Raw genomic sequence first — 15,347 nt, 5'->3', positions numbered from 1 at the left:
TATGCTGTTTTTGTTTTGTTTTAGATAAAAGCAGGACTTTACACTGATCTTTAACAGATCTCACCTTGTTGGGTTTGACCCATTTCCCCACCTGTATTAAACTTTTTAGAACTTAGCTCTCCTTTAGAGCTTTATGTATCTGCAAACTTGAATAGCCTCATTCAAGTCACTAATAAAGGTAGAAATGAAGAGGGACACCTGTGTACAGCACTAAACGCCTCTCTCCACTGTCAGTCCTATTCTCTCCACTCTTTTTTTTTTTTTTTTTTAGATGGAGTCTTGCTCTGTTGCCAGGCTGGAGTGCAATGTTGCAATCTTGGCTCCCTGCAACTTCTGTCTCCTGGGTTCAAGTGCTTCCCCTGCCTCAGCCTCCTGAGTAGCTGGGACTACAGGCATGCACCACCACGCCCAGCTAATTTTTTTTTTTTTTTTTTAAGTAGAGATGGGGTTTCACCATGTTGTCCAGGATGGTCTCAATCTCCTGACCTCATGATCCACTTGCCTCGGCCTCCTAAAGTGCTGGGATTACAGGCGTGAGCCACCGCACCTGGCCTATTATCTCCACTCTTTTTTTGAGTCTCTCTCTGTCGCCCAGGCTGGAGTGCAGTAGCGGGATCTCGGCTCACTGCAAGCTCCGCCTCCCGGGTTCACGCCATTCTCCCGCCTCAGCCTCCCGAGTAGCTGGGATTACAGGCGCCCGCCACCACACCCGGCTAATTTTTTGTATTTTTTAGTACAGACGGGGTTTCACTGTGTTAGCCAGGATGGTCTTGATCTCCTGACCTCGTGATCCGCCCACCTCAGCCTCCCAAAGTGCTGGGATTACAGGTGTGAGCCACCACGCCCAGCTATTATCTCCACTCTTGAGGCTGTCTAATCAGTTCTAAAACTGTCTAATTACATCACCATGAAGCACACACTTCTCTGTCACAGTGGCATGGAGACTACCGATGCCTTGTCAAAATCAAGATTCACTGATCTCTGGCATTCCCTCAACCTACTGGACCAGTAACCATCGAAAAAAACACTTATTTGGCAATATTGGTTCTTAGACACCCTATGCTAGCGCCCGATCTCCTCTTTATTATATAAGCACTTTTAAACATGGAGGGACCTATTCTAGAATTTTGCCATGGATCAATCAGTACTAACCTTATGTGTTTATAATCTTTACAACCCACCCTTTCCCCTTCATTGAAAGGCAGGACTTTTGTCCATTTGTGGTCTGTTCACTACTCCTGCTCGCAGTGGGATGAGGGATATGGAGCTGGCACGGTGGGGAGCAGGGGGCACATCCAGAAGATGACACTATCACCTCCAAGACCCCACATCTCATGAGATTGAGTGGGAAATCACTGAGGATGTGGAAGGAGGGGAAATGACCCCAAGGAAGTCAGAAGACCTGGGTTGTGTCCATCCCTTAGACCAAAGGTTCCAAGTGTGCACAGGCCTCAGGAAGGCAGGAGCTCCACTTGTTAAAAAAGGGTTAGGTGTTTCTGGAAATGACTCAAGAGACTATGCCCAAACCCTAAGAAAACAGAACCAATAGTGGTGACCGGGACATTTTATTCAAGAGAAGTCAAAAGCCAGGCCCAGACAGCTGAATAGCAGGGGACTCCCCAAAAGAGGAGAATGGGAAGAGGAAGACAGGAGGAAAAACACCCCTTCTGTCCCATTTCCCTTGCACTCTATCCCCTAAGGGTTAACCCCCAATTCCCCTCCTCCCCAGCCCAAACCCCATCTCCCTTTAATCACATCTGATACTGAGCAGCCCAGCAGGGAACAAAGAGACCATTTAGAGAAATGGGGCCGAGAAAGTGACCCCCGCACTCTGGGGCGGCTGCCTGGATGCCAGCACAAAGGCGGCATTTCAGAGCTGAAATTTCAGCACCCAACTTGATTAAAGGATTCCACAGGCTTGGAGGAGGGTGGATGGGGGTGTGAAGTCCACTGCTCCCTGAATTAACCCTTCTCCAGGGCAGCAGACACCCCTCCCACCAATGCAGATCCTCACCATTCACTCCCCACACCCCATCCCAGGGCCAGGCTGCACCCAGGCCTGGAGGCCCTGCCTCCTGCAGAGGTTAGGGAAGCCCAGCTCCTCCTCTTGGAAGGGGAGCTGGCAGTGGAATGGAGGTGAAGGCTGGCATATTCAGGGAGCCAGTTTACCCTCTATCCCTGTTCATGTCAATATACACCCTCCCCCTGACCCCCTCTAGGAGGGAGGAGCCAGTGTGACTGGTCTTACGTCAGGTTGGGTAAGCAGGGTGGAGAAAGGAAGAGGACCCATTAGAACCTCAGGCAGAGGAAGGGGGAGCTCCAGCTCTGACTTAATGTAACACCTGGAACCCAGGAGCACCACCACCCCAGCACCATCTCCCCAAGGCCTCAGGGGATCACCAGCCCCAAATAGGAGGGAAAGGATATGTTATAGAGGCTAGGAAGAAGGCATGGGTGTGGCACACCAAAGAGGTGGGCCACAGAGGACAGCGTGTGGGCAGAGTCCTGAGGAGGAGTGGGGACAGAGCCATGGGGGCAGGGGTAGGCAGGTGCTCGGTCCTTGCTCCAGCTGCTGACTTGCCCAGCAGGGCTCTGCCTGGGGAGGGTGGGAGATCAGCACACCCCCACGCTTCCTGCTGGGGCACTGCTCCTGAAAGGGGATCCGAGCCCACGATAAGAGGCTCGAAGCAGGTCCTTAGGAAACAATGGGTGGCTTGATGAGACCTGCTCTGTGATACTCCTGAGAAGGGAGAAGCCCCTGCAGCCAGTCCCCACTGGAAAGGAAATTGGGGGTTTCCGTGGCAACCAGCTCCCTGGGCACAAAGACTTGTCTGTCTGCTTGGAAGGCAGCTGAGGTGTCTCCCCTGCAGCAGCCTTTGCTCTGGGGAACAGGGAGATGGAGGGAAGGATGTGGGGGATCCAAAGGGGCTAAGGGCCCCTGGTGCTTCTTAAGGAGCTGACAGTCACAGGGCCACTGGAATAGGTGCATGCTCCACGCAGCATGGCGGTAACAGGGAAGCAACAGGTGGTGACATTGCAGATAAGCAGAGGGGAAGGGGGTTGGAAAGTTGAATATTTTATTATTTACACATATAAAGTGAGAATGAAAATTGGGCATGGGGCAAGGGCAGGAAGATGACTCCAGCTCAGTCGGTGATGATGAGCTCGTCCACCCCCCAGTCTTCATAGCTCCCATCTGGCAGGTAACGGCGAATGATGATGGGGATCTTTCGGGCCCTGTGGCAGGGGAGAAGTCACAAGTACATGAGGGCTGGTGACCCCAGCTCTGCCGCAGAAGGAACAGATTGTGTGCAAAACACAAGCAAAGAGAAGTCTTAGGAGCAGCCTCTTGGGGCTGATGAGTGTACTTTGTAAGAAAGCAATTACAAGAAAAAGAAAGTTTTTATATCAGACAAGAGGGGGAAGAATGACAGAATATTGGTAAGGACTCCTGCAGCAGGAACAGGGAAGTTCCAACAGCCAGAAGACGTCCGTGTCTCATCAGTGCCCTCCCACTTTCCCTGCCTCCTCTTCTCTCTTCCTCCTACTTCCTGGTGAGCTGTTCCTAAGGATCTGTAGGAATAAGCATCAACTTCTCCAGCCAGGGAAGTGGGAGCAAAGGGTGCAACAGAGAGCCCAACAGATGCCTCCCAGAGATTTGGAGAAGTGAACCATGATTTGAGTGACTTACTTGAGTTCCTTCATGGCAATGAGCAGAGGATCTGTCTCCCCCTCCAGCTCCACCATCACAGGGGCACACATCCTGTAGGGATAGGGACAGGTGTTAGGGAGACTGCAAACCCAGGGAGAAGGGCCCAACAGGCAGTGAGGGTGGAACGGCATCCTGGTCCCCACCTAGAAACGTCATCTTCTAGGTAGGCAGGCACAGTAGGGAGTGGTGTGTAGGGGCACTGCCAGAGATCTTCCCTGGCAGAGGCCTATCACAGACTCCGGAGTCCAGCGGCCACAGCAGAATGTCCTGGTGGAAAGGGAGACATGTGCAAAGGCACACCATTCTAACTGCTCCAACCCCAGAGCCTTGCCTCAGTGCCCATGCACCTCATTTCAATTTCTATTTTCTCTCTCTATTTTTTGGAGACAAGGTTTCACTCCCATTGCCCAGACTGGAGTGCAATGGCGAGATCTTGGCTCACTGCAACCTCCACCTCCCAGGCTCAAGCAATTCTCCTGCTTGGGACTACAGGCATACACCACCAGCTATGCTAATTTTTTGTATTTTTTGTATAGATGGGTGAAATTAACATTTCGCCATGTTGCCCAGGCTGGTCTCAAACTCCTGGGCTCAAGCAATCCACCTGCCTCAGCCTTCCAAATTGCTGGGATAAAAGGCATAAGCCACCGTGCCCGGCGTCATTTCTATTCTCTATAGACACAACACCTCAGTAGAGGCCCTGCCCTTCCTGCCCAGCCCTCCCCACCCTTCACCTGAGGCCAGCAGTCGGGGGCTCACCTGCTTACAACACTGCCATGACTCCCCTTGGCTATCAGGCCAGAGTGCAGTCTGGTCCCTGTTTGCCTTCCTAGCACAGTCCCGTGCTACTTTCCTGTATTTACCCCACATTCCAGCCATACCAAACTATTTCTGGTTCCCTAGATGCACCATGTTGTTTCCCTTTTGTGTGCTCTTACAAGCTCTTCCTCTCCCTAAAAACCTGCGAGAGGTTCGGATGTCTCCACCCTGGAAATCGTGTGCTGACTCTTCAGTACCTGGACTCATTTTGCATAAACTTTTCTTGGCACCAATCTCATTGAACTGTAACTACTTGTTTGGAAACTTTCCACATTAGACCATGAGCTCCTAGTGGCCCAGACCACATGTGATTCACCACGGAGGCCCAGCCCCCAGCATCACACTTGGCCCACAGTGGGGACTCTACCACCAAGCAAAGGGATGCCAATTCTAGGCCCATCTCCTCTAGGAAGCCACCCCTGATGATTCCAGCTCAGGTTCACACCAACACACCCAGAATTAACAGGAGAGCATGCTAAAAAATACAGGTTCCTGGGTCCTTCCCCAGACCCCCTGAATAGAATCTCTAGTGAAGCGGCCTGAGAGCCTGCATTTGCAAAACTGCCCAGAAGATTCTGATAATCAGCTAGTCTGAGAGCTACCAGCTTACTAATTTTATTACTAAATATTTTGATTTATATTACTCCCAAAAGCCTGAAAATTTCCCAAGGGCAGAGATGAAGTATTTAACTTTCCCTATATCCTCTCTTAATAAGTATTTAAACTTTCCCAAAATATAAAGCTTTAAAGAATGTGGCAAAATACCTGATCTGCATATGCCTGCTTTCTTTCAAAATATAAATAATTCAAGGGCATTCACTCATTCCGCACCTATTGTGCACATGGAATGTGCAAGAATGTGTCCTTAAGTAATTTAATTTTTCTTGCACCATGGCTTCTACAGAGAAACACATCAACCATCCAGTTAAGAAGTAGATGTGACAAACATCATCAGCCACCAGGTGGTGCTAACGAACCAGACTGAAACCCCATCCAAAACCTACCCAAGAAACAGTTGTTCTGGCCAGGTGCAGTGGCTCACGCCTGTAATCACAGCACTTTGGGAAGCTGAGACAGGCGAATCACCTGAGGTCAGGAGTTTGAGACCAGCCTGGCCAACATGGTGAAACCCTGTCTCTACTAAAAATACAAAAAATTAGCCGGCCGTGGTGGCACATGCCTGTAGTCCCAGGTACTCGGGAGGCTGAGGCACGAGAATCGCTTGAACCAGGAGGTGAAGGTTGCAGTGAGCCGAGATGGCACCACTGCACTCCAGCCTAGGTGACAGAGTGAGACTCCATCTGCACCTACCAAGTGCAGAGTCCCATTATGGCTGTACAAGAGCTTACAGCAGGCAAGGAGCCACCAGATGGTGTCATAGCCCTTAAGTGGAAAGAGCACTAAAGACTGGAATGAGCTGGATCAAGCTTTGCTCCCCAAGAAAAACAGGACACTTGGCTGGGCACAGTGGCTCATGCCTGTAATCCCAGCACTTCGGGAGGCCAAGGCAGGTGGATCACCTGAGGTCACGAGTTCGAGACCAGCCCGACCAACATGGTGAAACACCGTCTCTACTAAAAATACAAAATATTAGCCAGGCATGGTGGCGTGTGCCTGTAATCCCAGCTACTCAGGAGGCTGAGGCTGCAGAATTCCTTGAACCCAGGAGGCAGAGGTTGCAATCAGCCAAGATCATGCCATTGCACTCCAGCCTGGGCAACAAGAGCAAAACTCCATCTCAAAAAAAAAGAAAGAAAGAAAGAAAGAAAGAAAAGAAAAACAGGACACTTGGATTTATGAGTGGCCTGGATGCTGGATGTTGGCCTCAAAACCTTTAAGTGCTGCACACTGCCCACCAAATGAACTCTAATCTTCTGAACTTGTCACTCACAGGACCAGTGTCATCTTCTCCAGCCTTATGCCCCAAGCTGCTTATGATCCCTCATCACAAATCCACAACTGCCTGCCTCCACCTGGACCTTTCCTTGGGCTGTTTCTGGCACCTGAAGTACCCACAAAACCAACTCTCTTTACCTGTCCCCACTAGAATTCTAATCCCTTCACAAGGCTTTCCCAGTCACCTCTGCAATAACTCTCTTTGTACCTTTCATAAAGCACCACTCGCATCTGCCTTGGGTTGTGGGTACCTGTGCACAGGTCTATCTCCCCCACCAGAAAACACCTGGAGGACTGGGGATTATGTCTTTTTTTTTTTTTAATTATTTTTGGTAACAGAGTCTCACTCTGTCACCCAGGCTGGATTAGTGGCGCGATCTTGGCTGACTGCAACCTCTGCCTCCCAGGTTCAAGCGATTCTCTTGCCTCAGCCTCCCCAGTAGCTGGGATTATAGGCGCATGCCACCACACCCGGCTAATTTTTGTATTTTTAGTAGAGACGGGTTTCACCATGTTGGCCAGGCTGCTCTCGAACTCCTGACCTCAGGTGATCCGCCCACCTTGGCCTCCCATAGTGCTCGGATTCCAGGTGTGAGCCACCGCGCCCGGCTGGGACTACATCTTTAATCATCTCAGCATCCTATCAAGTGCTAATGCAGTATCTTTCTTCAGTGCTGAAAGACTGTTTAACTTGCAAATAAGCAGTCTATTTGTTTTAAAAATAACTTATGAATTCTTCTTTCTACTGGCCCACTTTTAGCCTATATTAGTGTGCCCCATAGAATGCTCTGCAATGACAGAAATGTCCTATCCCCCTGTGCTATCCTTTATGGTAACCAGTAGCCACATGTGGCTACTGAACACACTTGAAATGTGGCTAGTTGTAATCCCAGCACTTTGGAGGCTGAAGCAGGGGGATCACTGGAAGCCAGGAGTCTTTTTGTGAGACCCTGTCTCTACAAAAAATTAAGACATTAGCCAGGTGTGGTGGCATTAGCCTGTAGTCCTAGCTACCTGGGAGGCTGAAGTGGGAAGATCACTTAAGCCTAGAAGTTTTGAGGCTGCAGTGAGCTATGATAGCACCACTGCACTCCAGCCTGGGTGATAGAGCCAAACTGTCTCTAAAAAAATAAAAGAAAAGGCTGGGCGTGGTGGCTCATGCCTGTAATCCCAGTACTTTGGGAGTCTGAGGCAGGAGGATCACCTGAGATCAGGAGTTCAAGACCAGCCTGGCCAACGAACATGGTGAAACCCCGTCCCTACTAAAAATACAAAAATTAGCCAGGCATGGTGGCGGGTGCCTGTAATCCCAGCTACCTGGGAAGCTCAGGTGGGAGAATCACTTGAACCCGGGAGGCGGAGGATGCAGTGAGCCAAGATCACACCACTGCACTCCAGCCTGGGTGACAGAGTGAGACTCCTTCTCAAAAAAAAAATAAATAGGCTGGGCGCAGTGGCTCACGCCTGTAATCCCAGCACTTTGGGAGGCCAAGGCAGGTGGATCACAAGGTCAGGAGATCGAGACCATCCTGACTAACACCGTGAAACCCCATCTCCTCTAAAAATACAAAAAAATTAGCCAGGCGTTGTGGTGGGCACCTGTAGTCCCAGCTACTCGGGAGGCTGAGGCAGGAGAATGGCGTGATCCTAGGAGGCGGATATTGCAGTGAACCGAGATCACGCCACGGCACTCCAGCTTGGGCGACAGAGCGAGACTCCATCTCAAAAAAAAAAAAAGAAAAAAGAAAATCGCACCGGCCGGGCACGGTGGCTCACGCCTGTAATCCCAACACTTTGGGAGGCCAAGGCGGGTGGATCACAAGGTCAGGAGTTTGAGACCAGCCTGGCCAATATGGTGAAACCCCGTCTCTACTAAAAATACAAAAATAGCCGGGCACGGTGGCTCACGTCTGTAATCCCAACACTTTGGGAGGCCGAGGCGGGCGGATCATGAGGTCAGGAGAAAGAGACCATCCTGGCTAACATGGTGAAACCCCGTCTCTATTAAAAATACAAAAAACTAGCTGGGCGTGGTGGCGGGCGCCTGTAGTCCCAGCTACTCTGGAGGCTGAGGCAGGAGAAGGGCGTGAACCCAGGAGGCAGCACTTGCAGTGAGCAGAGATCGCGCCACTGCACTCCAGGCTGGGTGATAGAGCGAGACTCCATCTCAAAAAAAAAAGAAAGAAAGAAAAAATACAAAAATTAGCCAGGTGTGGTGGCAGATGGCTGTAGTCCCAGCTACGCAGGAGGCTGAGGCAGGACAATCGCTTGAACCCGGGAGGCAGGGGTTGTATTGAGCTGAGATTGGGCCAGTGCACTCCAGCATGGGAGACAGAGCAAGACTCTGTCAAAAAAAAAAAAAGAAAAGAAAATTGCTTGAGCCCAGGAGTTTGAGGCTGCAATGGGCCATGATCAGGCCCCTGTGCTCCAGCATGGGCAACAGATTGAGATCTTGACTCGGAAAATAAAACAACAAAGAACCACCATGGCCGGGCGCGGTGGCTCTCACCTGCAATCCCAACACTTTGGGAGGCAGAGGCAGGTGGATCACTTGAAGCTAGGCGTTCGAGACTAGCCTAGGCAACATGGCGAGACCCCGTCTCTATTAAAAACACAACAATTAGTTAGGCATGGTGGCACATGCCTGTAATTCCAGCTACCTGGGAGGCTGAGGCACGAGAATCACTTGAACCTGGGAGGCAGAGGTTGCAGTGAGCTGAGATTGTGCCATTGCACTCCAGCCTAGGTGACTCAGCGAGACTCTATCTCCAAAAAAAAAAAAAAAAAACCACACTGGTACACATTGGCTCTGAATTCACCTTTTTTGCTACACTAATCTGACAGGCAACCATCTAGTTCTGGTTTTTTTTTTTATCGTTTTTCTCCCATACTGTTACTTGACTTCTCAGATGTTCATGTCCTAGTTCTCCTATTAGATCACAAGCTCCCTGAGGGCACGGGACTAGCTCAATGCCTGGTACGCAGGGACGGCACCACTTTTGGAATGTGAGAGCAGAGAGTCTGTTTTCAGGTGCCAGGCTGGGAAAGATCAGCGGTACAAGAGCTTACTGTGGCCTGACAGATGGAGAAGACAGTGAAGGGGCAATCACTCACGCAATCTGGAGCGCTCGGGTGCCCAGCACGCGGGCTCGCTCGTACTTGGTCATGTATGGTGTGGTGATTCGCTTCTGGTTGGCCTGCGGTCGCTCCCCAGAGGGGAGGATCTCGACATTCTCCTGGCCTTCCTAGACACGAAGACAAAAAAGAGGGAAAGTCTCAGGTGGCATTTTTGGGTTACAGGGAGGGTGATAATGACAACAATCACAATCCTCGCTACAGCCACCGTTAATGCTTACTGCATGCCAGGGGACCGCATAACTGCTTCCTAACAACTCATGTAATCCTTACAATAACCTTATGAGGCAGGGATTACAGTTCTCATTTCAGAGGCTTGGAAAGTCAGCTAACCTGACCAAGCCTCAGACCTGGTAATGGAGGTCTGAGATTCCAGAGCTAACTGCCTCATCCAGAAGAGAGCAGAGGGCCTGGAGATGGGGTGGTATCAGAATGTTGGTCCTGTAAAAGAGGTCCTGGCACAAAAAAATTACCCTAAGCAGGAAGCTAGGAATAGTCTCCCCATCTTTCAGATAGGGGAGCTGAGCCAATGGGTCAAGTGGCTAGAAAAGTCAAGGTGAAGGCAGGAATATTTAACAATTACTTACTAAGCATTTGTCCTGAGCCAGATATTGTTAACAGATGCTGAGAAAGAAAGCTAGGAATTTCTGCTCTCAATTAATGGTCTAAAGGGGAGACAAGAGTAAACAGAGCAGGTGCTATGAAGGGTGCAACAGAGTTCCCGAGGAGGTGGGGACACCTCACTCACACTGGGGGTTAGGAAAACTCCAGGGATGAGACTTGAGCTCACCTAGAAGGATGAGCAGGAGCTGTCAAACCAATGAGGAAGGAGGCAACATGCAAAGGCATAGAGGAGAAAGAGGTTTGGACAACTAGTTGTGGACAATAATTAGAACAAAAGGTGCGTAGAGGATTGTAGGCAAGAGAATAAATTCTGTGGTATATAAAGAATTAAGTAAACAGGCCAGGTGCAGTGGCTCACACCTGTAATCCCAGCACTTTGAGAGGCCGAGGCGGGCGGATCACAAGGCAGGAGATCGAGACCATCCTGGCTAACACGGTGAACCCTGTCACTACTAAAAATACAAAAAAAAAAAAAAATTAGCCGGGCGTGGTGGTGGGCACCTGTAGTCCCAGCTACTCAGAAGGCTGAGGAAGGAGAATGGCATGAACCCGGGAAGCAGAGCTTGCAGTGAGTCAACATCGCCCCACTGCGCTCCAGCCTGGGCGACAGAGCAAGACCCCGTCTCCAAAAAAAAAAAAAAAAAAAGTTGACTCTGAGCTGGGCATGGTGGTGCAGAACCTGCAGTCCCAGCTACTCAGGAGGCCGAACTGGAAGGATCACTTGAGCCCAGGAGTTCAAGGCTATAGTGTGCTATGACCACACCTGAAAATAGCCATTGTACTCTAGCCTAGTCAACGTAGCAAGACACCACTTCTTAATTTAAAACAAGCAAACAAACAACAACAACAACAACAAAAAACAGAAAGAAAGGATCACTCTGGATACTCTTGTTGCGAATATTCTGCAGGGGGCAGTGGCAGAAGCAGAGAGGCCATTTAGGAAAGCCAGTAGTAACTGAGCATGTGGGCAAGTAAGAAAGGGTGCTGAAAGGAGAAGAGCACACAGAGCAGAGTCTGGAGTGAGACTGAAGCAGGAAAACCAGCCACACAATTCCTGCAGGAATGTGAGTGAAAAGCAATAAGATCTAAGCCAGGTTAAGGCACCAGGAGTAGAAAAATGCAGACAGGGCTGAAGTACATCTAGGAGGCACAATCTACATGACAGGGATGGGAAGGGGACCAGAAGGATGGAGAAGGACGCATCTGACTCAAGTGAAAAGGTATCTGAAAGTGCCATGCAGAGAGAGAGAAGGCTCCATGTCTCTCCAGAACACAACTGCATTTTTTCCCTCATCAGTCACACAGGACAGAAAGCCCTACTTGCCTCTTGAGGCTGGCAACCTATCCACCTAGTTGCTCAAGCCAGAAACCTGAGAGTCGTCCTCGTCACCACTGACTTTCTCAGCCCCATAACCAACCCACCGAAATAACTCTTTCATCTGCCTTCTCATCACCTGCACTACCAGCACCTATGTCCAAGCCACAGGCCTCTCACCTTTCACTCTTGCCCTTCCCCAGTTCACTCCTTACTCGAGGCAGGAATGTACTTTCTAAAATGTAACCTGGACTGTGCCCTGGCTCAAAGTTTGTCAGTAGCTTCCCATTGCCTTTAGGCTACAAAATACTGCCTCATCTGAGCCCTGCTTACCTCTTCCCTTTGCTCCTTAAGCAGTCCCACCCAGCAGAAAGCACCTGGCATATAATAAACATTCAACACATGTTTGCCAAATGAAGGAAGGCACCGTTTAACTTGTCAGTGAACTAACTGCCCCAGAAGCCACAGGCTGTGGACCACATGGACAAAAGCTTTCAGGCCCACCCTGCAGGGCTGTTCTGCTATGCAAGACTGGAACACAGCTCACTCTAACTGGGAATGCTTATGGCAGGGGCCTTGACCACAAATAGAAGGCAGACACATTCAGCTAATCATCACCTGCCAGACGATTTGGCAGCTTGGGCTGCTGAGGTGGGAGCCTGAGGCTGAATACTGACCTCTTCGGCATTCTCCAAGTCATCTAGCCCTTCATCCTCCTCCACATCATCAAAGTCGTCGCCATCAAAACTGTACAGGAAGAAGAGATCAGTTACTTAGAGCATCACTTAAAAGAATCAAAGAGGGGCCGGGCACGGTGGATCACACTTGTAATCCTGGTACTTTCGGAGATTGAAGTGGGTGGATCACTTGAGGCCAGGAATTCAAGACCAGCCTGGCCAACAAGGCAAAACCCCATCTCTACTAAAAATACAAAAATTAGCCGGGCATGGTGGCACATGTCTGTAATACCAGCTACTTGGGGGGCTGAGTCACAAGAATTGCTTGAACCCAGGAGGTGGAGGTTGCAGCGAGCCAAGATTGCACCGCTGTACTCCAGCATGGGTGACAGAACAAGAACCTGTCTCAAAATAAATAAGAAAAATTAAAAAAAAAAAATTCAGAGGCCGGGCATGGTGGCTTTGTATTGTGGCTCTGGGATTAAGCCTGTAATCCCAGCACTTTGGGAGGCCAAGGCGGGTGGAGTTCAAGGCCAGCCTGACCAACATGATGAAACCCCATCTCTACTAAAAATACAAAATTAGCCGGGAGTGGTGGTGGTACATGCCTGTAATCCCAACTACTTGGGAGGCTGAGGCAGGAGAATCACTTGAACCCAGGAGGCGGAGGTTGTGGTGAGCTGAGATCACGCCATTGCACTCCAGCCTGGGCAACAAGAGTGAAACTCCGTCTCAAAAACCCCCCGCCACCGCAAAACAAAAAACAAACAAACAAAAAAATCAAAGAGGGCAGAGATCTGTGTCTCGCCCAGTGTGTAGGAAGCACTCAATAAATATTTACTTAATAAGTAAATCAGCTGGGTGCAGTGGCTCACGTCTGTAATCCCAGCACTTTGAGAGGCCGGGGTGGGTGCATCACTTGAGGTCAGGAGTCCAAGACCAGCCTGGCCAACATGGAGAAATCTCGTCTCTGCTAAAAATACAAAAAAATTAGCTGAGTGTGGTCGTGGGCGCCTGTAATCCCAGCTACTCAGGAGGCTGAGGCACAAGAATTGCTTGAACCCGAGAGGTGGAGGGTGCACTGAGCCACGGTCACCCCACTGCACTCCAGCCTGGGTGACACAGCGAGACTCCTTCTCAAAAAATAAAAAATAAGAAGAAGAAGAAGTAAATCCGACTTTTGTTCCATTTTACCCCTTCAATTTTTCCCCATCTGCCCCCAAATATTGCTAGTACTCATTCGTCATCACTGTTTCCCTCTCTACTGGATCATTCCCATCAGCATTTTTTTTTTTTTTGAGACAAAGTCTCGCTCTGTTGTCCAGGATGGAGTGCAATGGCGTGATCTTGGCTCACTGCAACCTCCGCCTCCTGGGTTCAAGCAATTCTCCTGTCTCAGCCTCCCGAGTAGCTGGGATTATAGGCACACGCCACCATGCCCAGCTAATTTTTGTATTTTTAGTAAAGATGGGGTTTCACCATGTTGACCAGGCTGGTCTCGAACTCCTGGCCTCAGGTGATCCACCCTCCTCGGCCTCCCAAAGTGCTGGGATTAGAGGTGTAAGCCACAGCACCCGGCCCCATCAGCATTTCAACATGTGTTTTTCCTCATCTAAAAAAACAAAAACAAACAAACAAAAACCCTTATTTCTCTTCTCTCTCCCCCTATAGCCCTAATTCCATGGTGTCCTTTGAAGCAAAAATGTGTGAAAGAGCTGTCCACCCTCACTATCTTCCTCTTCCCATTTTGTCATAATCTCACTCCAAAAAGCCTTTCACCCCAACAGCTCCATCAAAACCACTTTCCAAGCTCATTAATGATCTCCACGTTGCTAAATCCAATGGCCAACTCTCCTTCTCATTTAGCCTGATCTATCAGCTGGCACATTAGGCCACTTGCTCTCCTCACTTGACTCCAAGGACACCTCACCCTCTTGGTGTTCCCCCACCTCCCCGGCTTCTCTTTTCCCCCAAGCACTCAATGTCCAAATGCCCTAATGCTCAGCCACGGGTCATCTCCTCTTCTCTACTGACACTCACTGGGAATGCGGTAGCAATCCCACACGTTTCTTATTTTTATCCTCAGACTAGCTCTCTTTGCACCCACACATCCAACAGGTAATTTTTGGGCTCTATCTTTAAAATAGTAATATATCCAGAATTCAAAACCAGTTCTCACCACCTCTACTCCTACCACCCTACTATAAGCTACTGACTTCTCTCATCTAGATTACCACAAGCAGGCCGGGCACGGTGGCTCACGCCTGTGATCCCAGCACTTTGGGAGGCCGAGGCGGGTGGATCACAAGCTCAGGAGTTCGAGGCCAGTCTGGCCAACATGGTGAAACCCGTCTCTACTAAAACTACAAACAATTAGCAAGGCGTGGTGGTGCACGCCCATAATCCCAGCTAGTCGGGAGGCTGAGGCAGGAGAATCCCTTGAACCCCGGAGGCGGAGGCTGCAGTGAGCCGAGATCGCGCCACTGCACTCCAGCCTGGGCGACAGAGCAAGACTCTGTTTCAAAAAAAAAAAAAAATACTGCAAAGGACCGTCCCATACTTTTATTTAATGCCACCCGGTGGAGCTGCCCCAGACCCTCCTCTGGAGTACTCCTATACTACATACTTCTAGAACTGGGGAAGCTCACGCGACCACCGTTACCTGCTTGCTTGCTTACTTATGGGCCTGTGACCCCTGTTCTAGAAAGTGAGCACGTGGAGAGGCAGGGACGATTGTTCATTCACCTCAATATTCCCACTGCATGACACAGAGCCCGGCTCGCTGGAACATTTGCTGAAGGACACCTTTTCTACGGATCCCCTCTGGACCCTCGAGCCTGGGCCCTCCTGTGCCTCCAGCCGGGGCTGTGCTCCTGGGTCGCCCGCCCTTCCCTTCCTCGGCTCCGCCGGCCCCCTCAGGACCCCAGTCCCCTCAGACATTGCCCTAGACGCCAGGCTCCTCAGCCGACCCAAGCCTTGCCTCATCCGCCCCTTCCAAGGTTGCCGCAAAGGCCACTCCGCTCCCGCACTCACTTGTCCTCGTTGTCTGACATGACACCCTCGCCTCAGCGACCCCGCTGCGCCCCGGTCCCGCGCGGAGTCCCGCAAACAGCGACACTACGACTCGCGCGGCTCCTAGCTTATCTTGCGCCTGCGCCGTAACCCAGAG

The 15,347-nt window shown here is 50.4% G+C and overlaps 1 protein-coding gene across 9 annotated transcripts in view; it reads right to left on the bottom strand.

Moving 5' to 3' along the window:
* The window catches only part of POLR2F (RNA polymerase II, I and III subunit F), an 87,936-nt gene extending 72,589 nt beyond the window's left edge, over window positions 1-15,347 (bottom strand). For 7 of the 9 annotated variants that reach the window (XR_010111790.1, XR_004668553.3, XR_010111791.1 and 4 more), the window contains exons 1-4: window positions 15,212-15,347; window positions 12,179-12,248; window positions 9,542-9,672; window positions 3,692-3,763 (exon numbers count right to left, since the gene is read on the bottom strand). Coding sequence is in view for 5 of the 9 variants with exons in the window: in XM_063603288.1 (XP_063459358.1) it covers window positions 3,692-3,763; window positions 9,542-9,672; window positions 12,179-12,248; window positions 15,212-15,231 (293 nt within the window). In the remaining 4 variants the exon portion in view is untranslated. Of the gene's footprint in view, window positions 1-3,060; window positions 3,574-3,691; window positions 3,764-9,541; window positions 9,673-12,178; window positions 12,249-15,211 lie in introns of those variants that run through there. The other 2 variants (XM_034948665.3, XM_003821575.6) reach the window with 2 other exon arrangements.

The sequence above is a fragment of the Pan paniscus genome, chromosome 23 (assembly GCF_029289425.2).
Source record: "Pan paniscus chromosome 23, NHGRI_mPanPan1-v2.0_pri, whole genome shotgun sequence".
Lineage (NCBI taxonomy): Eukaryota > Metazoa > Chordata > Mammalia > Primates > Hominidae > Pan > Pan paniscus.
The sequence above is the reverse complement of the archived record's forward strand: the minus strand, read 5'-3'. Positions and strand labels throughout refer to the sequence as shown.